Source organism: Panthera onca, chromosome A2 (assembly GCF_046562875.1).
Source record: "Panthera onca isolate mPanOnc1 chromosome A2, mPanOnc1 haplotype 2, whole genome shotgun sequence".
Lineage (NCBI taxonomy): Eukaryota > Metazoa > Chordata > Mammalia > Carnivora > Felidae > Panthera > Panthera onca.
In genome coordinates this window covers 50,582,565-50,607,571 of record NC_138340.1, presented here as the reverse complement: position 1 = coordinate 50,607,571, position 25,007 = coordinate 50,582,565, and the positions used below count along the sequence as shown (strand labels likewise).

General features: G+C 37.4%; 1 protein-coding gene across 6 annotated transcripts in view; it reads left to right on the top strand.

Annotated features, from left to right (window-relative positions):
• The window catches only part of RAD18 (RAD18 E3 ubiquitin protein ligase), a 103,144-nt gene that overhangs the window by 54,549 nt on the left and 23,588 nt on the right, over positions 1–25,007 (top strand). For 5 of the 6 annotated variants that reach the window (XR_009609830.2, XR_009609829.2, XR_009609828.2 and 2 more), the window contains exons 10-11: positions 7,995–8,132; positions 12,010–12,184. Coding sequence is in view for 3 of the 6 variants with exons in the window: in XM_060631638.3 (XP_060487621.1) it covers positions 7,995–8,132; positions 12,010–12,184 (313 nt within the window). In the remaining 3 variants the exon portion in view is untranslated. Of the gene's footprint in view, positions 1–7,994; positions 8,133–12,009; positions 12,185–13,283; positions 13,426–25,007 lie in introns of those variants that run through there. The other variant, XM_078442793.1, reaches the window with a different exon arrangement.

Sequence of the window (25,007 nt, the reverse complement as noted above, 5' to 3'; positions counted from 1 at the left end):
TCCTTCCCCGCTCGTGCTCTGTCTCTGTCTCTTTCTCTCTCAAAAATAAATAAACATTAAAAAAAAAAGTTCTGACCAATATTCTTCATTGAACGTGGATGCAAAAATCCTTAACAAAATTTTAGTAAATTACGTCTGGCAATACATATACAAGATAATACATCATAACCAAGTGGGATTTATCCTAACAGTGCAAGATTGATTTAATTTTAGAAAATTAATCATTGTAATTCACTGTATTAAGTGACTAAAGAAACACTATATGGTTCTCAAAATAGATGCAGAATAAGTGTTTGACAAAATTGAACACCCATTAATATAAAAACTCTTACCAAAATAGAATTTCTTCAATCTGGTAAAGAATATCTATAAGAAACCTACAACTAACATCATATTTAATGATGAAATATTAAATACTTTTCTTCTGATTGGGAGCAAGGTAGATATGTTCTTTCTCACATTTTTTATTGTACTGTAGGTCGTCAACAGTGTGAAGGAATAAGAGTAAATAGTATACAGATTTGAATGAAATAAATAAAACTTTATAGTCACAGTTGACATTATCATCTTTCACAAATAGTATGAATTGTGAAAGAGAAAGCTAAAAGGAAATATGATAAGTTATATTTCAGTAGAATTTAGTGCTTACTCTTTAAAAGGCAAATATGAAAATGAAAACTCAAGCCACAGATTGTGAGAAAATACTGTAAAATTTATATTTGACAAAATACTAGTATCTATATTATGTAAAGAACTCTTGAAATTCAATAATAAGGCATATGCCATATATATATATTTTTTAAAGGGTAAAAGACTGAAACATTCTTCAGCGAAATAAATATTTAAGTGTCAAGTAACCACATGAAAATATAGGTTAATCTTATTAGTCATTAATCTTTAGGAAAGTATAATTAAAAAAAATTTTTTTTAACATTTATTTTTGAGAGAGAGAGATACAGAATGTGAGCGGGAAGGGGCAGAGAGTGAGGGAGACACAGAATCCAAAGCAGGCTGCAGGCTCCCAGCTGTCAGCACAGAGTCTGATGCGGGGCTCAAATCCACAAACTGTGAGATCATGACCTGAGCCAAAGTCAGATGCTTAACTTACTGAGCCACCTAAGCACCCCAGGAAGATATAATTTTAAATGAAATAATACTATATACTTATTTTAATGGCAGGGGGAAAAAAAAAAAAAAGGATAATACCAAACTCCTGGCCAGGATGTGGAGCAAATGGAAATCTTATGCATTGCTGGTGAGAAAGCAAAATGATACAACCACTTAGGTAAACAGTTTAGCAGTTTGTTTTAAGGTTATATACCTCCATACAACCCAGTCATTCTACTCCTAACTATTTATCCAAGAGAAATGAAAGCATATATCCACACAGAGATAGGAAGTCAGATTTATTGAGATATAATTTCCAAAAAACAAAATCCATGAATTGTATTAAACAATTTCAAGAGTATTATGGACAAATGCTATAGCAGCTTATTCATATTATCCTAAACTGAAAACAACCTAAATATCCATAAACACATTATGATATATCCATATACAATGGAACAGTACTTAATAATAAAAAAGAATTAACCCTTGACATACGAAGCCACATGGGGGGAATGTCAACAACATTGTGCTACAACAAAAGCGAAACTAAAAGGGTAGCATCTTGAATGAACATTTATATAAAGTTCTAGGAAGGCAAAAATTAGTAACAGAAAGCATATTGGTACTGCCAGCTCCTGTGGGTGGGGGAAAAGGGGATCAGGAAGGAACTCTTTTGGGTGATTTAAGTCTTCTATCTCATGAGTGCATTGGTAGTTACGCGGCTACAGGTTTTTTTGCATCAAATTAAATTGTTCATTTTAAATTCACGAATTTTATTGTGTGTAAATTATTTCTCGGGAAGTCTGCTTTTATTTTTTATTTAATTTATTTATACATATATATATTTAAAAAAATTTTTTTTTAACATTTATTTGTTTTTGAGAGACAGAGACAGGGCATGAGCCGGGGAGGGGCAGAAAGAGAGAAGGAGACACAGAATCTGAAGCAGGCTGCAGGCTCTGAGCAAGCTGTCAGCACAGAGCCTGATGCGGGGCTTGAACCCACAAACTGTAAGATCATGACCTGAGCCGAAGTTGGATGCTCAACTGACTGAGCCACCCAGGCACCCCAGGAAGTCTGATTTTAAAAATTTAGAGAGAAAAGTGGCATTCTTTTTTATTTTTGCAAATCTCTTTGATGTCTTGCTTAATAGAGAACATCTTGACTTTCATATCAGCTTCTGCATTTAAACTGTTGCTATGTGTTGCTTTGGTTGAAGCATATGAAAAATATCCATCCTGACACAGGTAGGCAATTGAAAAGAGAGAAGTGTTTCAGTAGATTTTTTTTTTTTTTTTTTAGATAATCATGGGTATTGTTGGCAAGTGTTATTTCAGAACGGTTAGTTACAATGGAATTTGAAATCATATTAATGAAGTTTTTGTACTCTACCCCATAAAAATCCACTGGTCTGTCACGTGCTTTGAAAGGCCCTTCTACCTGTGAATGGTTTTGAAACATCATTTGTTGGTTATTTGGAAAATATTGGTTCATCGAGTTGCAAATGTTTGCATTTTTTCATTTGTATTATATAATATAAAAGAACAGCATTCTTTAATTTCAGCCCCAGTCTTCTCAGAAAGTTAAGTATTAGGAAACCGTCAGCTCGTAATGTCGGATACAAGTTATCCAGAGTTCTGATTTTTCACTTGAAAGCTATCCTTTTATCTCTGTCAGCAGATGCTGTCATTTGTTTTTCTTGAAGTGAAAACCTCCCTCATTCACTTTTGAGAAAATATATTATCCAAGTGTAAATAATCACAGTTTGTCTACTGTTCTTTCAAGTAAAAATGCTGTTTGTTTAAAAAGTAGCTAATTTAGCTCCCACCTGAAATAAGTACACAGGTGCTTCTGCAGGCTGTGGTATTTCCATTATACGTTGGGTGTAGAGCACAGGTGCTGTATTTGTAGTTCTCATTTTACCACTGAGGTTATTAAAAAAGATATGTACTCCAGGGTCAAAATAAAATACATACTTTTCTTACCGGTTCGTCAAGGACATTCTTAAAGCGACTTTTTCTTTTTTCTTTTTTCTTTTGTTTTAAATTGGTGTCTGCATGACCGTGTAACATATAGTGGTTACTAAGTTCGGGGTCACTTCTTTGGTTCATGCTAGGACACCAGCAGTTTTATCCCCCATTTCTATTGCACTCGGTGCCTATGTCAACATAACAAAGAAGGCACATAAAATAGGTTTTACCTTATTTGCCCTCTGAAAGAGGCTCAGAGATCTTTAGCAGTCAGCCAGTGCACTTGGAATTCTGCTGTTTTAAGAGTATCCATGATGGGTTGATGAAGGAGGGGCCATGAGATAGGAGGAAAACTTGGAAATGTGGTATCAGAAAATCTAGGAAAGCAAAGTGTTTCAAGAAAGGAAATAAGATGAATTGTGTCAGATGCTGCTGTGAATGGTAGAGTAAAAGATGGAAAGCATCAGTGCATTTCACAGCTTAGAGGCAGCAAACTAATTTCTACAAGAACAGTTTCTTAAGAGGAGAGGTGTCAGACGCTCTGGGTGTCCACGAGATGAAACTGGAGGTGAGGAAGTGAGACTAAGGTGGACAGCTCTTGGGGGAGATTTTACTCTGTCAGGGAGAGAAAAATGAGGGCGTAGCTGGAGGTGGGTGTTGGTCAAAAGATGGTTTTGTTTGTTTTTCAAGCTGGGAAATACTTAACCTAGTGGCTTTCAGATCTTTTCTGACTATAACCCACAGTGAGAACCATATTTTATATCATTACTAACGATATACACACACATTACTGAAGTAAAAGTTTTACAAACCGATATTTACCCATATTTAAGGTTATATTCAGATGTTCTCAAGTGATGTTCACATTCCCCCACACCAACCTTACATGTCTCCAACATTATAAAAAATTGTTTTCCATCATTTTTCTCTCAAAATTGTATTGACTTTGAAAGACTATAAGTAGTGAGATAATTGAGTTCCAAAGCCAGTTGGTTATGCTTATCCAAGCCACCTGTACTGCATCTCTCTCTCTCTCTCTCTCTCTCTCTCTCTCTCTCTCTCTCTCGGTAAGACTTTATGTTTTTACAGCAGGGAAATGTGACAGACTTCCCATATATCTCCTGCCCCCATGCATGCATGACCTCTCCCATTATCAACACCCCGTCTCTGGTGTTACCATTAACGAACCTACACTGACATCATAGTCATCCAAAGTCCATGCTTTACTTTAGGGTTCACTCTTGGTGTGAACCATGCATTCCATGGATCTGGACAGAGATATAATGACATGCATCACTGTGATAGCCTACAGAGTATTTTTGCTGCCCTAGGAGTCCTTTGTGTCTTGTCAGTTCATAACCCACCTGCTACAAAACCCCCGGCGACCACTGATCTTATTTTTGTCTCCATAGTTTTGCCTTTTCCAGAATGTCATATAGTTGGCATCCTGTAGCATGTAGTCTTTTCAGATTGTCTTCCGTCACTTGGCAATGTGCATTTAAAGTTCCTCCATGTCTTTTCATGGCTTGATAGTGCTTTTTGTTTTAGTGCTGAATTATATTCCATTGTCTAGATGTACTATAGTTCATCCATTCTGCCATTGGAGGACATCTCAGTTGCTTACTCTTTCCATTTTTAATGTATTCTGGCACTTTACACTCTATTTCATTAAGGAAAAAATGCTGGTTACTTAGTTGTTTTCATAACCCACATTCTCACTTTCTGCAGAACAGTCCTAGGCATATTTGTATGCCAGTGGGAAAGATGCATAGAGGGGGAAATTGATGATGTAAGAAAGGGAGAGGATAGTTACAGGTGCTATATCTTTGAGAAGGCCTTAGTGATGGAATCCAGAGCATACGTTAGAGGTTGGCCTTTAATTGTTGCAAGGACAGTCATTTTTCGTTAAATTCAAGGAAGATAGAGCGTATGTGCACAGATGAATTAATGGTAGTTGGAAGATGATAAGCTTTCTGTTAGAATGTTTCTGTGTTCTCAAAGTAGTGTGAGGCCAGCTGAGTAGGGGGGTGTTGCACGTATGCAAAAGCTCGAAGTGGTCATTTTGGAGAATAGTAAAGCAGAGTTTGCTAGAGAAAGGTAGAAAAGTTGTACAGCGGTGTTGAGTGCCCATTTTAGGTTTACATCATGAATTTAAAGTGAGACTGGTCAGTTCAGGGCTAAATGAACAAGCCCTTAGTGAGCGTTAGCCATTACTGTTACTCTCTTTTCCATCCAGGTTTAGCTGCTTGGGTGTCCTAGGAGGTTGGTGAAAAAAAATGTATTCGATTTTACTTTGAGAGACATTGACTCCAAACTTGTTCTGTGACTTCAAGTAGATGAGTGAGTATTTCAGTGTCATTGCTGTAGGGGGTGAGTCTGTCCAGTTCTTTAGAGAGCCTGGGTTTGGTCTTGTGTACCTGTCAGTTCACGGGCAGATCTGGGGACCCTCTGGCTGTAAAAGCTGGTCTAGAAAAGTAGTTAAGGGGTGGTGAAGGAAGGAATGAATGAATGGCTTGACATGGCACTAGAAAAGATTATGATATTTCAACTTGGAGAGGCGGAAAGGGTGATATTATTCAAGTATTAAAAATCTTGAAGGATATGAAATGGTTGAATGTAAAGTGCATTCATGAGCTCCCACAATTATGTCAGCCAGTTAATATTTTTAAGAGGTAAATTCAGGGCATCTAATTAGCAGAGCCGAGATTTTAAACTCTTTAAAGAACTTCTTGCCAGATGGCACAGCTCCTAAAATGAGGTGAAGAGATGAATGGGAGCAATTTTATTAGTCATAATCTCTTGGCACTGTTCATCTTTTGAGCAGGGGTTATTTTTCCTCTTGGGTCAAAGCCAAAGCAGTGGCTGCCATTTACTGTTTGGTTTCCAGCCTAGCTGTAGGGTAATAAGATTAAACAAAGAAAATCTCTTTTTAAACCTGGGATTTTATTACTTCAGAAGAGAAAGTCATTAAGCCTCCTTAACTGTTAATGAGATTACTTGAGCAAGTTTCTTAAGTAATTCTTACACCCAGAATTCATAGATACTCAATGGCCTTACTGGGAAAACAGCCTAGACTAGGTCTGACTAGATTACATAGACCCCACAGTGCTGTGTTACCCTTGCCTAACAGAAACTATATAGTGATGGTGGTGGTGTTAGCTCACTGCTTCTGGGGAGCTGAAGGAAGTACAGAATAATTATCCTCAAATGCATAGAGTTAAATAGGACCTGAAAGAAATCACCTAGCTTATTTCCTAGATAGGATCTCACCTATTTCTAAAGAGCTAACTTTTCCCAGCAATCTTTATGGCCAGCCATTATTTCTTTTGCTGGAGTTTTACCCAGTCTCTTAATGTAAAACTTACCAGATACCTTACAACCCAACATGTTAGTTTCACTAGGAGTTTTACATGTACATACACATAAATATATTGGGATTAGGAGCAGTCTCTCCCTGATGTCCAAAGAACAGTCGCATTTATAGATCAGGAATATTGAATTCAGTGTGCAAATGGAGGCAAAACTGGCCTCTTCCGCAGTGGGGAGAGGAGTCAATTAAACCTTTACCAGACAGGATTTTGCATGTCTGTAGACAAGAATTATTTTCCATTGCCATGAGTTATCTACAGTTTACAGAGCTCAAAGGCAGCAAATGCTTGGAATCCTGGAAGGATAGCTCTAGAAAATGCATAGTTTTCAAGAAAAGCACAAATTTTTTCCTACAGTCAATTATTCTTAGTGTGTGCCACAGGGAAAATGTTGGTTACTGTGTGAAAATGGTCTCAGAACTTTAACTATTTGCAGTATGATTCTTTCTAAAATACATTTTTGTAGGATTTATGGCATCATTTTGAGCCATGACTTATGTGTTTGAGGGTGTTAGATAAGTAAATGCATCCTCAGCCGTTCGAACTATAGTTCAGAATCACAAATAGATGTCCTACAGCCTCTGCTCTAGCAATGCCTGGCTATTCCTTATTGAGTAAATTAATGTACGTTAATAATGGCTACCTAGATATCAGGCTTACATTGTCCTCAGAGGTATGAAAGTAGCAGGTGTTATGTGCAGCCTTGGTGGGATCCTGGTGAGCATAGCTGCCTTCCAAAGTAGCAGGTGTTGTTAAGATTGGTGCAATTAAAATATCCCGAGGTAAAGTGATTGGTGGTGGGTGGTGGACTTAAGGGATCCTGATGGGAAACAGGCAAGAAATGTAAAGGAGAAAGAGGGAATTAGAATGGATTTCCTTTCTTTGCTTTTAGAACCCAGCTTTCCTCGAGGCTTCTGCTCTTATATTCAGTTAATGTTCTTCATGTTAGTACTCTTGTTTCTTGGGAGTTAGAATGGTGTCTTTTGGATATATTTAAGAAAGTGGTATCTTCTGCATCAAAAGCCTTACAGAGTATGGGGTTTGGGGAAAAACCTACAGTAGCAAACTAGGAATATCCTGTTTCCATGTTTGTATGGAAACATGGAAAGGGAGGAAGGGAGAAGAGCAGAGGCTTCCACGACCCCCAGCCCTTTGTATTTTTGTGGTTGCCAGCTTTTAAGTTTATTGCAGGTGCTTTTCAAGGATCTTGTTCTTGAGCAAAGTTGAACACTTCTTTTTTTTTTTTTTTACTTTTTTTTTTAATGTTTATTTCTGAGAGAGAGACAGCATGAGTGGGGGAGGGGCAGAGAGAGAGGGAGACACAGAATCTGAAGCAGGCTTCAGGCTCTGAGCCATCATCACAGAGCCTGACTCGGGGCTCAAACTCACAAATCATGAGATCATGGCCTGAGCTGAAGTTGGTCGCTCAACCGACTGAGCCACCCAGGCGCCCCGGTTGAACACTTCTTGATACTCCGTGTGTCAGCATAACAAACATAAAATTTTCTTACTCCTTGTTTTACCAAGAAGATCTTTTGAATTTTAGGTAAAAAACATCAGAATGAATTTCGGCTTCTGGTGGATCAGGCCAAAAAGGGATACAAGAAGACCGTTGAAACGTCAACAAAAAAAGTAGTAAGAAAAGAAGATGAATCTACAGAAAAGCTATTACCTGTATGCATGGGTAAGAGACTTTAATTAAAAACAGAAATATGTTGAATTTCACTATTCATTTTTAATATAAAAAGAAAATAAAATCACAGGAATTTACCTTTTTATTAGGTATCTGAAATGGGAAAAAATATTTTTAGACCTATAACAAACAGTTGTTGAATGTTAACTAAGTTTATTACTGTAGAGAAAATGACTGAGACAATGTCCTGAAGACAAGTTTATGAAGTCTTTCATTTAATGATAAATCAGAAGTTTCTTAGTTGTTTCAGCCTGAGGATATTTTCTAACTATAGGATTTATTGCTGTATATCTTCAGATACCCTACAAATAATTTCATTCTAGAATAATTTTTGTTAAGGGTCACTGGTATTTATTTTGGATGGAATGTTCTGCTATAAAGTCTGAAGCTTATAGACTTGGTGTGCCTATACATAGCACATTCCTTAATTTTGATCCATTTTAAAATTTGAGATTAATATTATATTTCTATTGCCAGGGCTTTATTTGGATCAGTGAACAAAACAGAGTCATAATGGAGGGTAGTGCACAAGAAAATTCCTTATTGTTTTCTTTATTATGATAAATTATACATAACACAATATTTATCATTTCACCTGTTCATAAATGTACAATTCAGTACTATTAAATATGTTCAGAATGTTTTATAATGGTAACCACTATCTGTACCTAAAACTTTTTCATCATCCAACATAAACTCCGTGCCCATTAAAAATAATAATAACTCTCTTCCACTTTTCCAGGCAGACCCTGGTAGTCTCTGTTCTACTTTTTTGTGAAATTTGCTTAGTCTATGTACCTCATGTAAGTGGGAATCATTAATAATTTGTCCTTCTATGTCAACTTATTTCACTAATAAGCATATTTTGAAGGTCCTCATGTTGTAGCTTCTATCAAAATTTCATTGCTTTTGATGTGTATGCCACATTTTGTTTATCTGTTCATCTCTAATGGGTTATTTTCACCTTTTGGCTACTGTGAATAACGCTGCTATGAACATTAGTGTTGAAATATCTGTTCAAGTCTCTGCTTTCCATTCTTTTGGATATGAACCTAAGAATGGACTTGTTGGTTTATATGGTAATTCTATGTTTACCTTTTGAAAAACCACCAACCTGTTTTCAAGTGGCTACACCATTTTACATTCTTACAAGCAATGCTTAAGGATTCTAGTTTCTGTATATCCTTGCCAACAGCACCTGTTATTTTCCTTTTTTTTTTTTTTTTTAACTGTAGCTATTATAGTAGGTAAGAAGTGATATGGGTTTTGATCTTCATTTTCCTAATGACTAATGATGTTGAGCATCTTTTCACATGCTTATTGGCTATGTGTTTTTCTTCTTTGGAGAAATGTCTGTTCATGTTCTTTGCTCACTTTTCCATTGGTTTGTTTCTTTGTTGTTGTTTTAGGAATTCTTTATATATTCTGGATATTAATCCTTTTTCATGTATATGATTTGCAAATATTTATAAACATTTTCTCAGTTGTCTCTTTGCTTTCTTCATAGTTTCTTTGATGCACAGCGGTGCTTAATTTTAATAAAGTCTGGTTTATTCATTCTTCCTTTTGTTGCCTGTGCCTTTGGTGTTATATCCATGAAATTGTTGCCAAATCATTCATGGCAACATTTTGGAAAGATGGAAGCATTTGGAAACATTTGGAAACATTTGGAAACATTTGGAAAATCATGAAAGATTTTCCTGTTTGTTTTTACCTAAGAGTTTTGTTGTTTTAGCTCTTCATGTTTAGGTCTGTGATCCCTATTAGGTTAATTTTTGTGTATGGTATAAGGTAAGGGTACAATTTCATTCTTTCACATGTAGATAAAGCACCAATTGTTAAGAATAGCCTTTGGGGCGCCTGGGTGGCTCAGTTGGTTGAGCGTCCAACTTCGGCTCAGGCCATGATCTAGTGTAGTGGGTTTGAGCCCTGCATCCGGCTCTGTGCTGACAGATCGGAGCCTGGAGCCTGCTTCAGATTCTGTCTCTCTGTCTCTCTGCTTCTCCCTGGCTCACACTCTGTCTGTCTACCTCTCTCTCAAAAATAAAAACATTAAAAAAAAAAATTAAAAAAAAAAAGAATAACCTTTCCACATTGAATGCTCTTGATATCCTTGTTGAAAGTCAATTGACTATATATGTGAGGGTTTATTTTTATACTCACTGTTATATTCTTTTGGTCTAAAAGTCTCTTATGTCTGTATTATATACTATTTTAATTACTGTAGCTTTGTTATAAATTTCAAAGTCAGGAGGTATGAGTCCTCCAACTTTATTCTCCCTTTTCAAGATTGTTTTGACTATTTGGGTCCCTGGAGATTCCATGTAAATTTTAAGATGAATTTTTCTACTTCTGCAAAAAGTAACATTGGGATTGAATTGAAATTATAGATTGCTTTGGTAACTTCTGATATCTTAATAATATTGTCTTATAGTTTGTGAACACAGGATGTCTTTCATTTATTTATGTCTTTAATTTCTTTCAACAATGTTTTGTGGTTTTCACCATTAAAATTTTTCACTTCCTAGTTTGTCAGCTTGATTGCATTTTCCTGGCCAGTTGAGTACTGGATGCCTGGGTTCTCTGAGTTTACTGGGTGATTGATTCTTCTTAATGTGATCTTGGGTGCCTGTTTACAAGAGGAGATCTTAGAGCACCTGGATGGTTGTTGTGGTTAGCTTCTTTCCTTTACCCGGATAGACATTAGAGGGTACAGTTTTGTTTTGGTAACGATTTGGCTTATTGAGAGCCAGACAACATCAATAGCTTTTTTTTTTTTTTAAGAAATTATACTTTTGTGATGTATGCTGTTCTTTAGTATAAGAAAAACTTATTATTTCTGGGAAAATCTTGGAAAAATCTTGACTGTATAGACTTACAAAGGGTTTTTTTGTTTTTAAGGAATCTGTCTTATTCTTTACTATAAATTTTCTATTTGTAACAAAACCTTGACAATTCTTCTTGGTGTCTTTTGTCGAGAGTCACTTGCCTCTGCAAACACACTGGGTGGATGATGTGTGACAGCTCTACTTCTCTGGGAGGAAACTCATGAAAGGGGCTCTATTCTATTAGCACATGTGGCTTGCCTGTTAAGTACTTACTGAGTTCCTGAAGCTTAAAGACAGTGCCACTGAAATACTAGCAGAGTCCTGAAACAGATCGTGAGGGAGAGTCCTGGGCACTGAGGAATCCTTCATGGATACTATTTCTGCACTCGTCTTTGGAGATATTTGGTCATACCTGTTGTCACATTCTTGCCAGCACTGTCTGCATGCCTCCAGCTTCCCTTATTTTTTTTTGCGAGAGGAGACCTCAGAAATTGAGGCTCTAACAAGGGATACATAGAAATGTGACATGTATGGATCGAATGGAAATATTTGTTATGTCTGATTAGTTTTCCTTTTCCATAATAAATTACTAGATTCTATTTAACAGACTAAGAGAAATGTCCAGATGGATTCACTACCACATAGTAGTCAGTGATAAATATCGAATCTTTAATGCTCTTTTATTGTGCTTCATATGTTTGTTGGTGTTCTCTGATCTATGAAATATGCAGGAATTCTCTAGTAATACTGTGAGTAGAAGCCTCATTAGAATTACACAGTTCACTACTCCTGATTTTAAAAGGAAATTTTGTTTTCAAATTAATTAATCTGGAAGTGCATGGAGTGGGCATTGTAATTAGATAGCTTATAGGAGTGATGATTCTTATTCTCTGTCCCTGGAGTTTTGGATTCAATGTTATCTAAGCTTCCATTTTACTGAGTATAAATTGTACTGCTAAATGTAGAAATAACAAACATACAGAGGTTGTAGATTTTATGGTACTCTTAAATGTGTCTTTTTCTTTCTTTTACCTTTTTAGAACAGGAAGATAAAAAGATGAAATTCTCAGACACTCTTCCCATAACAGACCACTTCCCTCAAACAAAGCTGGAATCCCCAGGGAGAATGGAGCCTGACAGACCAGATGATTCTTCCAGTTGTACTGATATTCAAGAAGAAACTCTTTCTTCATCAGAATCGGACTCATTCAATAGGTAAGAAACCTGTAGTACCGAATTATTGTAAATTTCTATTTTCCATACCTGTGCATGCTCAGACAGAAAGGCACAAACAATTAGAAAGTAACTTTGAGGCATGAGGCAGTTCAGTCTTCCACTTCAGGCTCTTTTTACTGCTTTGTAACTTCCACAGTGATAGCAAGCAAGGCAGTATGTGGGAGATCATTGCAGTGGCCGTAGGGTGGCCTTGTTTCTTACTCTGTACCCTTTAGATAGATATTTTTTCTGGAGTCAGAAAAGGCCATGATAGACAGTGATGTTTTTGTCAAGACAGTGAGTGAAGAAGGTAAAGATGACTATACTAGAAAATAGAAATGACCAGAAAGACAGTATATAGGAGAGAAAAACAAGAAAAACGTAATTGAGCAAGTAATGGATGGGAAAGCTTTAAAAAAGAGAGGTTTGGAGGTGAGTAATTTTTTAAAAGATATTTTTAAAAGATGATGTACTTTAAAAGATGACCTAGTATAAAATGATTATACGTGTGTGTGTGTGTGTGTGTGTGTGTGTGTGTGTGTGTTTGTATTTATATAATTTTTGTGTTCTGGCATTCACTTTATATCATAAACCATTTGTACCCATGTTTCTACCTCATTTTTATAGCTGTTTTTAAGTGGGTGCAGAGTTTTCTTATGGTTCTGTATCATAATTGATCAAACCCTTCAGTTTCTGTTCCCCAGTGTTCTACTTAACACATCTAAAGCTGTGGTAAAGCTCTCTATGTATAGAGCCTTTTGTTTCTAATAAATTATTTCTTTATTTTTAACACCATTTTGACCATAGTAGGTGTTGCTGCCTTCTAAATGAATTATACCAGTTTTAAATGCTACAACCTGTGTGTGAATGTGTCTAGACATTATTTAATCTTTGATATTTCTTCATGTAAAAATTAACAATGCTGTAGAATGATAGATTGTCTAATCTGAAACATCAAATTAAGAGGAAAATTTTTTATAAGAAGACTATACCCAAAACCCCTCTGCTTTCCAAGGATTCTTAGGAAACGGTTTCAAATTATTCAGGCTGAGGTATTAGGAAGGGAAAATCTTCTCACTTTACCCCTAATGTTTTCAAGGTCAAAAACACCTCTCAAGTTGGGTAAGGGAAGAACACATGGTGGCCTGCGCGTTGTCCCTTTTTTCCAAGAGTATGGTACTGCTGTTCTGTTTCTCCACATCAAGCCATTCCTTCAAGTCCAGTAGGCAGTATTTTTTTTTTTTTTTTTTAATACAAGTCACGTAGGAATGCAGGGTAAAAATGGAGGAAAATCAGGGTCCACGTGAGTATGAATTAGTTTTTTTTTGTTTGCACCCTATTTTTTTTCTTAATATATGAAATTTGTTGTCAAATTGGTTTCCATACAACACCCAGTGCTCATCCCAAAAGATGCCTTCTTCAATGCCCATCGCCTCCCCTCCCCTCCCTCCCACCCCCATCAACCCTCAGTTTGTTCTCAGTTTTTAAGAGTCTATTATGTTTGGCTTCTCTCCCACTCTAACCTCTTTTTTTTTTTTTTTTTTTTTCCTTCCTCTCCCCCATGGGTTTCTGTTAAGTTTCTCAGGATCCACATAAGAGTGAACACATATGGTATCTGTCTTTCTCTGTATGGCTTATTTCATTTAGCATCACACTCTCCAGTTCCATCCACGTTGCTACAAAGGGCCATATTTCATTCTTTCTCATTGCCACATAGTACTCCATTATGTATATAAACCACAATTTCTTTATCCATTCATCAGTTGATGGACATTTAGGCTCTTTCCATAATTTGGCTATTGTTGAGAGTGCTGCTATAAACATTGGGGTACAAGTGCCCCTATGCATCAGTACTCCTGTATCCCTTGGGTAAATTCCTAGCAGTGCTATTGCTGGGTCATAGGGTAGGTCTATTTTTAATTTTTTGAGGAACCTCCACACTGTTTTCCAGAGTGGCTGCACCAGTTTGCATTCCCACCAACAGTGCAAGAGGGTTCCCGTTTCTCCACATCCTCTCCAGCATCTATAGTCTCCTGATTTGTTCATTTTGGCCACTCTGACTGGCGTAAGGTGATATCTGAGTGTGGTTTTGATTTGTATTTCCCTGATGAGGAGCGGCGTTGAGCATCTTTTCATGTGCCTGTTGGCCATCCGGATGTCTTCTGTAGAGAAGTGTCTATTCATGTTTTCTGCCCATTTCTTCCCTGGGTTATTTGTTTTTCGGGTGTGGAGTTTGGTGAGCTCTTTATAGATTTTGGGAATTAGTTTTTAACCATAGTCACAGATTGCCTTAATGTCTGGGAATGCCAGGGTGAGATGGGAAACATTTGAAGTGGGGGAAGGGAAGAAAGTGTAGGAGGAAATGCATGGCAGCCAGATGTGTATTTATTTATCTGGTGTGGGATGATGGGAAGTAGGGTGAGTTTGTTGGAGGTCTTGGCCTCAGACAGATATATTGGCATCACCAAAATCTGAGAGGATTATTAAACCACTAAAAATATGTTTTAAAAAATTTTTGTTTTAGTGTTTTTTTATTGTTGAGAGAGAGGGAGGGAGGATGTTGGGGAGGGGCAGAGAGAGAGGGAGGCACATTCAGAAGTAGGCTCCAGGCTCTGAGTTGTCAGCACAAAGCCTGACGCAAGGCTCGAACTTACGAACCATGAAATCATGACGTGAGTTGAAGTCAGATGCTTAACCGACTGAGCCACCCAGGCACCCCTAAAAAAATGTCTTTAATGTAAGCTCTTATATTCTGTTTCACCTTTTATTTAGTTCTGCACATGTGTATGTCTGCACACACACACGCACCCACATCTCATGGAACTCCCTACTCATTGAACATATTAATGGCTTTTTTGAGATATAAGTTACATAGTGTGCAATTCACTTGTGTAAGTATACAGTTTAATAGTTTCTGGCATATTCCCAAAATCTTAGAACCATCACTACAATGTTAGAGCATTTTCATCACCTCAAAAAGAACCTTCATACTCATTAGCCATATTCCTCCCAGCTCTGCCTGCCTGTGGCAGCCACTCATCTCCTTTCCATCTCTATCGATGTGCCTATTCTGGACAGTTCATACCAATGGGATCAAACAGTATGTGGTCTTTTGTGACTGCTTCTGTTACTTAGCATAATGTGTTTGAGGTTCATTCATGTTGTGACATGTTTCCCTTTACAGTGTAGGATATTATTCTGTTGTATGGATATACATTTTATTATTCATTTATTAGCTCATTGACATTTGGGTGGTTTTTTTTTTTTTTATTGCAATCTTATTAGGAAAAAGAATCATTGAGTTTGCTTGTACACTTTGGAACATAGCTTTAGGGACTGTATATGAGGATTTGCTTGGCCTGTCCTTGAGAAAGCAGACAGTGTCTATTACTCATATCTCAGATGTGAGTAACTGGTCTATACATTGTAAATATTAAGTATGTTTTAATCTTTAAATTTTTTATTTTATTTAAATTCTTTTTTATACACCTTTTTTTATTTGTCCTGTCATTTTGTCTAAGAGTTTTAAGTTTAAAAGATAGAGTGTGTTCCTTATATAATACCTAGAAGCCAAGGCCAAAGGGAGTGTGAGAATGAAGTGAGCCTTTACCAGTGGTATTTGCTTTGATACCAGGATGGAGCACTGGGCAACTGATTCAAGACAAGACTGCCGAGGAGTAAGTATGCAGCGGGAAGCCGCTGCTGTAGCGGGAGGACTAGTAGGCATACACGTGACTGGCGGTGCAGCAGGATCTGCTGGGTGATTTGGGAATCAATCTTTTGAAGTCTTTCCGTATCTATGAAAAACATATAAAAACCTCTTATTGTCTCAGATCTGTTGGGAAGATGAAATGAGGTAATAGATCTGAGAATCTTGGATAAATATGTGATTATTTTACTTTATAAAGATGGAGTCAGTTACATTGCCTTCAGTAATGCTGTAAAAGTTGGGACTCTGGCTGAACATTGCATCTTCTTCCTTCTAAATCTTCAGCTAAATCGCATAGGTTATCTTCTTTTCCCTCTCCCCATCCCCATTTCTGTTCTGAACTTTGCTAGAGAAAGTTATGAGCCTGGGCTAATTAGTTCCATTCAGAATTCATTTTATTTGGCCTCATCTAGGTGCTTGCTACTGAGGCATAGTTCTAAGTTACTCTCTTCTGCATTTCCCATGGTGCCTAGTCCACACCGGTTGCTTGTGTCTGTGTCCTCACCTTCAGTAGATACCGTGTCTTGGGCTCACCAACGCCAGCTAATCTGACTTGCCTCCAGCTCTGCCTTTCCATTTTAAGGCCTCTTGTAATTTCTGACCTCTTCTTTCCTGTTTCTCATAACAGAAAGACAGATTTCTTAAGACATTTCTAATTAATTTCCTTAATGAGAAAAAGACATTTCTTTTTTTAAAAATAATTATTTTTTTGATTTTGATTCCAGTGTAGTTAACATATGGTGTTATATTAGTTTCAGGTGTATAATATGATTCACCAGTTCTGCATTACACAGTACTCCTCATGATAAGTGTACTTTTTTTTTTTTTTTTTGAGGGGGAGAGAGTGTGGGGAAGGGGTAGAGAGAGAGAATTTTAAGCAAGCTCCATGCTCAGTGCAGAGCCTAATGTGGGGCTTGATCTCATGACCCTGAGCTCATGACCTGAGCCGAAATCAAGAGTCGGACACTCAACCAGCTGAGCCACCAGGTGCCCCGATAAGTGTACTCTTTAATCCCCTTCATGTATTTCACACATCTCCCCACCTACTTCCCCTCTGGTAACCATCAGTTTGTAGTGAAGAATCTGTTTCTTGGTTTGTGTCTCTTTTTGTTGTTGTTATTCCTTTGTTTTATTTCTTAAATTACACAGATAAGTGAAATCATGTAGTATTTGTCTTTCTCTGACTTGTTTTGCTTTGCATAATACTCTAACTCCATCCATGGTATTGCAAATAGCAAGATTTCATTCTTTTTTATAGCTGAATAGTATTCCATTGTATATGTGTATACCATGTCTTTATCCATTCATCAGTTGATGCACACTTGGGCTGCTTCCATAACTTGGCTGTTGTAAATAATGCTGCCATAAAGGAGAAATAATATTTCTTAAGATAAATTCATCTACCTCCTCTATGACATTACTCTGTCAGTCATTCCTCAGGTTTGTTCTTGGATGGCCTCATTCAGCCCTTCCTATGATCACTTTCTCTCTCATTCTTCACACTAAGCAGAAGTAATTTCTGCTGCTTCTATGAGTTCCTATAGCAGGGTATCTGAATTCCACAGCAGTTTATCTAAATTAAATCCTATCTTGTATTATGGTTATTTGACTATTTTTGTCATTCCTGTTGTTACTCATCAGAGTCCTTAAGAATTGAGTCTGTCACTTATTTTTAAAAAAGTCTCCTGCCAAGAGTTTATCACTAATCTGCTATTACTACTAGACCTTTATTAAGTGAACATTGCTTCTAAGACATAACATTTTCTTTTAGTGTCTGAAATTGTGTCTGAATGTCTGAAATTGTGATGTGTATTGTAATCAATGGCATCTTACGGTTGCTACCAGCCAGGTTGTAGTCCTGATGTATTTACCAGTTCACAAGCATCATGGCTTTCCAGACTGTTATCATTTCAGTTGAGTTATGTGCATTGTTGTCATATCATTGGTTTGTCATTTAAACTATATTTCACAAATTAATGAGAGAAAAAAGTTACTGTGTATGAAGGAAGTGCAGCAGAATATAAGTTTCATGTTAGGAAGGCAGTATTCATCATCGAATGAATGGCTGCAATTCCATCTTCTTGCAGAACAATCAAGTGATTTATGGGATGTAGGAAAGAAAAATACCCACAAGTCTGAAGACTTGTTACAGTTTTGTTAATGAGCTATGTGCAAAGGATTGTCTGTTTGTTATATGACCAACTGAAGGCAGGAGAAATGGTTAGTTAAATCTCTTGGAAGAAATTTCAAAGTAATAACAGCATGACTGATTCACATTGCAAATGACTATCGTTAGGGTGTCACACATCAATTTGTCAGACCCTTCTTGACGTCTTCAAACAGAAGTTGCTTCTAGTCACATGAAACATTACTGAGGAAAGAGACAAAATTAGGAATTCAGTTTGCAAAATGGATGTCAGTGCCTTCAATGAAATTCCTGGAGGGGTGCCTGGGTGGCTCAGTCGGTTGAGCATATGATTCTTGATTTCAGCTCAGGTCATGATCCCAGGGTTGTGGGATCGAGCCCTGCATTAGGCTCCACCCTGATCGTGGAGACTGCTTAAGATTCTCTCTCTCTCTCTCTCTCTCTCTCTCTCTCTGTCAAATTAAAAGAAAAATTCATGGAGACAGTATTTAAGTATTGTTGAGAAATGCTGTATCTCCACTGCTGTTGGTAGTACACACGGTAACTTTGTGAGGGAAGGTTCAGGCATCATAGATACTGAGTCAGAACATGATGAAAAAGAGTCAGGCTCCAGCATTGAAGACACTTTGGGAATACTTTAACCAGTTGTTTTCAGTTGTTTTTTTTTTTTTTTTTTAAATATATGCACAACAATGGTATAAGATAGAAACCTTTGTCTCCATATGTTTAAAAGAAGTCTCTGGATATGTAAGTAAAAATTCCAAGTGAAAAGGAAGTCTTATATCACAGTTGAATTGACCTCAGTTTTTTCTAAGGGTCATTAAATAATGGTTCATCCTGCCATCATTGTTGTCTTAGGTGTTTGAAATGCAGTATTTGATTATGAGCAAGGTCTCTGACTCACTTCAAATACAATTTTGTCACCTAGCTGGGAACTCATAAAGTATATCCTAATACTGGCTGGTGGTACCCTGGTGAAAGCTGCCACGAAGTATAGCAATCCATTGGTTATGGCTGTTGTTATTTAGTGACTACAAAAGCTGAAAAGTCAAAAGAGATACCCATTTGATTCGGGTAATTAGCTCCATAGAAATCAGTAAAAGAATTCAAAGTGAGAAGGGGACCCATCACAACCAAATACTTCTAGTACATTCTTAGCATATTAGAGGGAAGTTGTCTTTACTTATCTGGTCCAACTTTTATTTTTCATAATATTCAGGCATCAGATGGAAGGTTAGTACCCTTGTTGAGATCTTTTCCAACCCTGAAATTCCATAATCCTATTATTTTTGATGAGTATAGTAGTTGGTAAGTTACCTGTGTTCTTTTACCACTGTTCATTGCAGATCATGAATCAACCTTCTAATGTTATAGTTATTGCTTATATATTAAAATGCTTCTATCTGTATTCTCTTCATTTTTTACAAAAATTTTCTCATTTTTTTTCTTTTAATAATTTTATCACTTTCATTGTAAAGCTGTACATTTCCAGAAGCACTTTTAAATTAGATGTTGTGCATGTTTGTTGTGAAAGATAGAAAATTTAAGTAAGCAAAAAGAATAAAATTCCATAATTTTATCAGCCAGAAATAATTCCATGTTAACATTTTCATGTGTAGATCCTTCTAAAGATAGAGGTATGGACAGATGGATAGATAAATGAACATTTTTAAAACAAAAAGATCATAATATTTTATAATTTTCTGTGCATTTTTATTCTTTTAAGAGAAAAGTCATGCTGTTTCAGGTCTCATGTGAGTGCAAATCTATTGCCAATTGTTCTGAACTCATGCAGTCATGCTCTAATACAGAGTATAGATCTAACTATTATACTGTTGAATAAAGATGTTAGTTTTCCTTGTGTTAGAACACTAATCAAACTTACATAATATGGCAGAGTGACAACTAAGCATAATCTTATTTTGAGAACCAATAGGTATGTCAATCCAAATAATTATTGAGATGAAGCTGTTTTGTTGCTAACTTGATTCTTAACTCTTAAGTAAGTACTCTTTTTAGAATTTGAAATATGAATGCTGTAATGATTCTCTGTTGCCCAACATGAAGACAGATAATAAATTGATTAGAATTTTATATTTTCATACAACTTCTTGCTAGGTGATTTCTGGGAGTTTAAGAGACTTGTCCAGATTTCCGTAAACTAGCTTATTGTTCTTCTTAATGAAAAAGAGAGAGCTTTTGTTCCCTGAGTTTTGGCAAGCAGAGAAAAGTGCATTTTTATTGGGTGCTACGTTATAAGAAAAGATGCTCTTGATTATGACTCTATAGAGGAGGCTTTATCTTCATGCAGGGAAGAATAGTAGTCATGCTTTTCTTTGGAAGAAGCTTTAGATCATTATTTTAAAAATATGTATTGGTGCACTTTAGTTCTAGGCAAAAAAAAATTTATAAAGAGACATTGTGTTGTGTCCTAACTGAAGAAATTTCAATAAGCTCTACAGATTAGATAATGTTGCTATGTCAGTATTCAGTTTTCTGGTTTCAGTAATTTCATTATTGTCATGGAAGTGAATGTAGTTGTTCTGAAGAAATGTACACTGAAGGGTTAAAGGGGCATAATGGCTGCAATGCACTTGTGGTGGTTAAAAAGTAATAGTACGTGTGTGAGCACTCACACAGAGGCGGGATAGAGCACATGTGGCAAAATGTAGTGAACAACTGTAAAATTTGGGTGAAGGGTACGGGAGTCACTTTTTTTTAAGTCTTTTTTTATGTTTATTTATTTATTTTGTGCGAGTGAGAGAGAGACACAGAGAGAGAGATAGAGCAAGGAATGAGTGGAAAGAGAGAGGGAGAGAGAGAGAATCCCATCAGGCTCCACACTGTCAGCACAGAGCCCAGTGTGGGTCTTGAACCTACAAACTGTGAGATCGTGACCTGAGCTGAAGTCAAGAGTTGGATGCTTAATCTACTAAGCCACCAGGGGCTCCAGGAGTCACTTTTTTGTAGCTTTGAAATTATTAAAATTAAAAAAAATTATTGAGAAGTCATTGTCCATAATCAAAAAAGTTTGGTTATTCTAGGACATTTTCTAAAAGAAATAGTTATATTTATGATTTATCATCCAGAAAAAGGTGGTAGCCAGGAGTCTACCTGGGGTGGTGTGTTTGGTTTTCATTTATCTCAGCCATTCAGTTCAGGACCAACCCAGGTAGGTTATCTCTGCTTTGGTGTGTTAGAGAGCGTGGGCTAATGAAGTGGGGACTGTGATTTCAGTACTTGTGAAGACTGGCTCATTTCACCACTTTGTAACCTGGGTGAACCTTCTTGTAGATGCCAAGTGTTGGTCATAAAAGAATGTACATCAGACAAGGTGTGAATTAATACACATTTTAACTTTTCACAATTTCTGGCAAAAACTGCTGAGTTAGCAGGAGCAACTTTATAGGAAGTCCGACACAGACATAGGCACAGAACAGACTCTTTGACAGAAAGGCTTAAATTAAGTGTTGGCCATGCATTTGATATGTTTTGGTGCAACTTTTCTTCACTTTCCATTGATTTTTGGAAGAGCTATCCAGAATCCTTTAGAGCAAGACAACAACAACAACAAACACAAAAATGTGAAGAAGTCTTGATTACTGTTGTTGGAAAATTTAAGGGAATTTCAGCCTTTCCTGAGTTCAGAGTAAATTAGAGACCGATGGCACAATCTTAAAAGAAAAAGCGCCATTGTGACATTCATCTAAGGAATGTCAAATACTGGCATCATCAGCCTGTTGAGACCAAGTTGAGTTTCACTGCTTATTGAAGGGAAGAGGAACCACTACCTCTGTCATCAGAGTGGCCTCTTAGAGCCAGAAGGGCAAAGTTGAGATGCGTGTTGAGATTTTTAAGTATGGTTTTGGGCAGGTCTTTCAGTGCAGTCTTGGTTGGGATCAGGTAAACCTAACAGTTGAGAACTGGTGAACACAGCAGTAAGAGGTTCTTAAGAGGTGAGGGGTGCAAAGAGTCTGGTGGTGTGTGCTTTGATGTTTTCTATTGAAAAGCTGATGGGGTCTTTTGAGTTGGAGTCAACAACAAAGCTACAACTTTTATCTTCCTAGACAAGAGTCTTCTGGAACAGTAAAGTATCCTTATTAATGTAGGCAGTAAAGGTGTGTGATTTTGACAATGTTATTTGAGTACTGAGAGTGTTGGATGTGTTACATCATTTCGTCCACAGGCAAACCCATTTTAAAGATGTGGACATGAAAGGTTAAAGGGGTTAATTAAGTTGCTTATGGTATGTGGTGACATCAGGATTTGAACCCAGGGCTAGTTAGCCTCAGAGCCCAAGTTCTCCTGACTGATAATGCTGCCATGGACAAGCCAGCTTGCTCTTCCCATTGTTGAAAGAGTGGGAATAGGCAGTTCTTGAAATGGTTGGATTTCCTGAGAAGACCTTGAGACAAGGATTTGAGTGGAAGTGGTAAATTTGGAAGGTGAAGGAACTGCTGTCAGGAGGAGGCGGGCACAGGAGATAGGCACAAGAAGACTGTGTTGAAGGGGGCACGTTATAAAACCAGAGGTCACCGCGAAGCTGGAGCCTGAGCCTCCTTGGAATTGGGAGCTGGTTTAAAACACTCACTTGAGTTAACCCAGGCAGGGGCTAAGGGAGGCGGTTATTTGGTTGGGGGCTGCTCCCTGCTGCTTGCAGCCTTCCATGCTGGTGGCAGAGCACACTTCACCAGTGAGAGGACGGAAGTCTTGATAGTTGGAAGTCAAGCCTGAGGGGATAAGGGCAAGGAGATCGGGCGGGGGCACCAGCTGGATCTGCCAAGGCAGTGATTCCAGCTGAAGATAAGAAATGGTTTGGTTTTACGTATGCTTCATCAATATAGATGGGGTGCTCTAGGCTTCTGCCTGTGAGAGTCCCAGAGAAAGTCGGAATGTCCATAGGCATTCCAGAGCTCCCTGCACCTCTGCACGTCTGTTTGCCAAGCATACTTGCCATTGCTGCCCGGAGTGGAAGAGATAAGGATGTCTGGGGGCTGTTGAAGAAGTGATAGACAAGGAAATGTGAGGGAGAGAGAGAAACATTTTCTAGAAAGCTCTGAGACAAATGAGTGCACAGACTGATGGGAGAAAATGTGCTTGTTGATTAGAAATAATTTACTTTTTCATCTTGTGTGATAAACTGAAGCACAAAATAATCTGTCATCATACTAAAGTTTACCAACATACTGAATAAAAATCTCTTGGCCTCAGGCAGAAAATCACAAGCGTAGAATTGGGAGTTCTTTGATTGTCAGGCATATTTCCTTATTATCCTGTTTTGTTTCTCCTCAGTAGAGGTAACCCTACTGTTAATGGGCCTTGGGTATCTGGATATCCTCTCCCACTTCTGAAGTTACTTCACTGGGTATAGCACAACAGGCCCACTGGTCTTTTTTTAGGAATGTCTTTAGATGAATGGCAATGTTGTGTGACTTTGAACCTTCCTTGGCCATTGGGGGGAAAAAAAAGCTGATCTTCTATTTAGATGTCCAAGGGCACATCTAATAGTAATTATTTATAAATATTTTTTCTTTTACACAGAATTGCTTGCTTATTCATGTATAGGAATCAGAGGGTAGTATTTTGAAGTGTACTTATCTATACTATTTCATTTGCATTGATGTGTGGACCTTAAATATTTCTCTAATATATGTGCTGAAGCTTCTCCCTGACTTATTTCAGAAGACTTTTATCTAATCTTACCCATCTGTAGTTTAGCATAATTTTTGTTTCTGTCATGTTAGCTCCGTGTCTTTATCTTAAACTGGGTGGAACATGGAAGGCAGGTTGTTGGGAATAGATTACAGACAAGCAAGGCTAAAGCTTTGTGTGGTACAGGGTGAACTCGTGGCTAGCTTACTGTAGATTCAGAGGGATACATACAGAGCTATTTATAGATCTGTGTATGTAAGTGAGCTAAGGCACACACAGGTATTTCCTTGCTCTGTCAGCTGCCAGGGCCCCAAAGCAAGGGCACTGCAGTTGGAAGAAGCACACCCAGTGCACTGATCTTGGTTTGTAATAACATTCCCCAAAAGAAAGAACTACTGCTTCTTGGAGAAATGGCTGATTCCAGGGGGGGCGGGAGGCAAGACAATGCCAGAAAAAGAGAGATACAGAAAGAGAAAAATAGAGGAGAGAGGAAAGTGGGGGTGGAGGGGAGGGAAGAGAAAAGAAGGGGAAAAAAAGAGAAAACAAAAACCTGGCATACACTACCTGAGCCAAGAGATTAGGGTCTCTGGGAAGATTGGTGTTAGGTTGATGGCATGTGCTCTTGATGTGATGTGGTGGGAATGACACTTTACCTCTGTGGTCTTCCTCCTGAAAACTCAACAACCTCCATCAAGTTGTGAGAAAAACATCAGGCAAACTGCACTTGAGGGTCATTCTACAAAATACCTGACAAGTGCTCCCTAAAGCAGTCAGGGTCATCAAAAACAAGGAAAGTCTGAGAAACTGTCAGTCTGGAGGAGTCTAAGCATACCTGATGACTAAAACTAATGTGGTGTCCTAGATGGGATCCTAGAAGAACAAAAAACGATGTCAAAGAGTAAAGAAATATAATTCAAGTGTGGGACTTTAATTAATAATAACGTATTAATATTGCTTCCTTGGTTGTAGCCAATGTGTCAGAATGATAGGTTGTTAACTGAAGAAAGTGAAATGTGGGCCACTTGGGAACTTTCTGTACTGTCTTTGCAACTTTTCTGTGTATATAAAACTACTCTAAAATAAAAACGTTGTTTTTAAAAAAGTACATTAGGACATCAAAATAAAGACAGATATTGGTATGAAAATATTCAAAGAATGTATTGAATATTGGAAAACCAAGGTTATTGCAACATTATTTTCTTTAGTGGTAATTTGAACCCTGCTTGTGGGTTGTAAGTTTAGTTATTGAACTATTCCTTTTTTCCTTGCATTTAGAATTACCTGTTATGTTTAGTCCTATAAATTAATTAATAAAA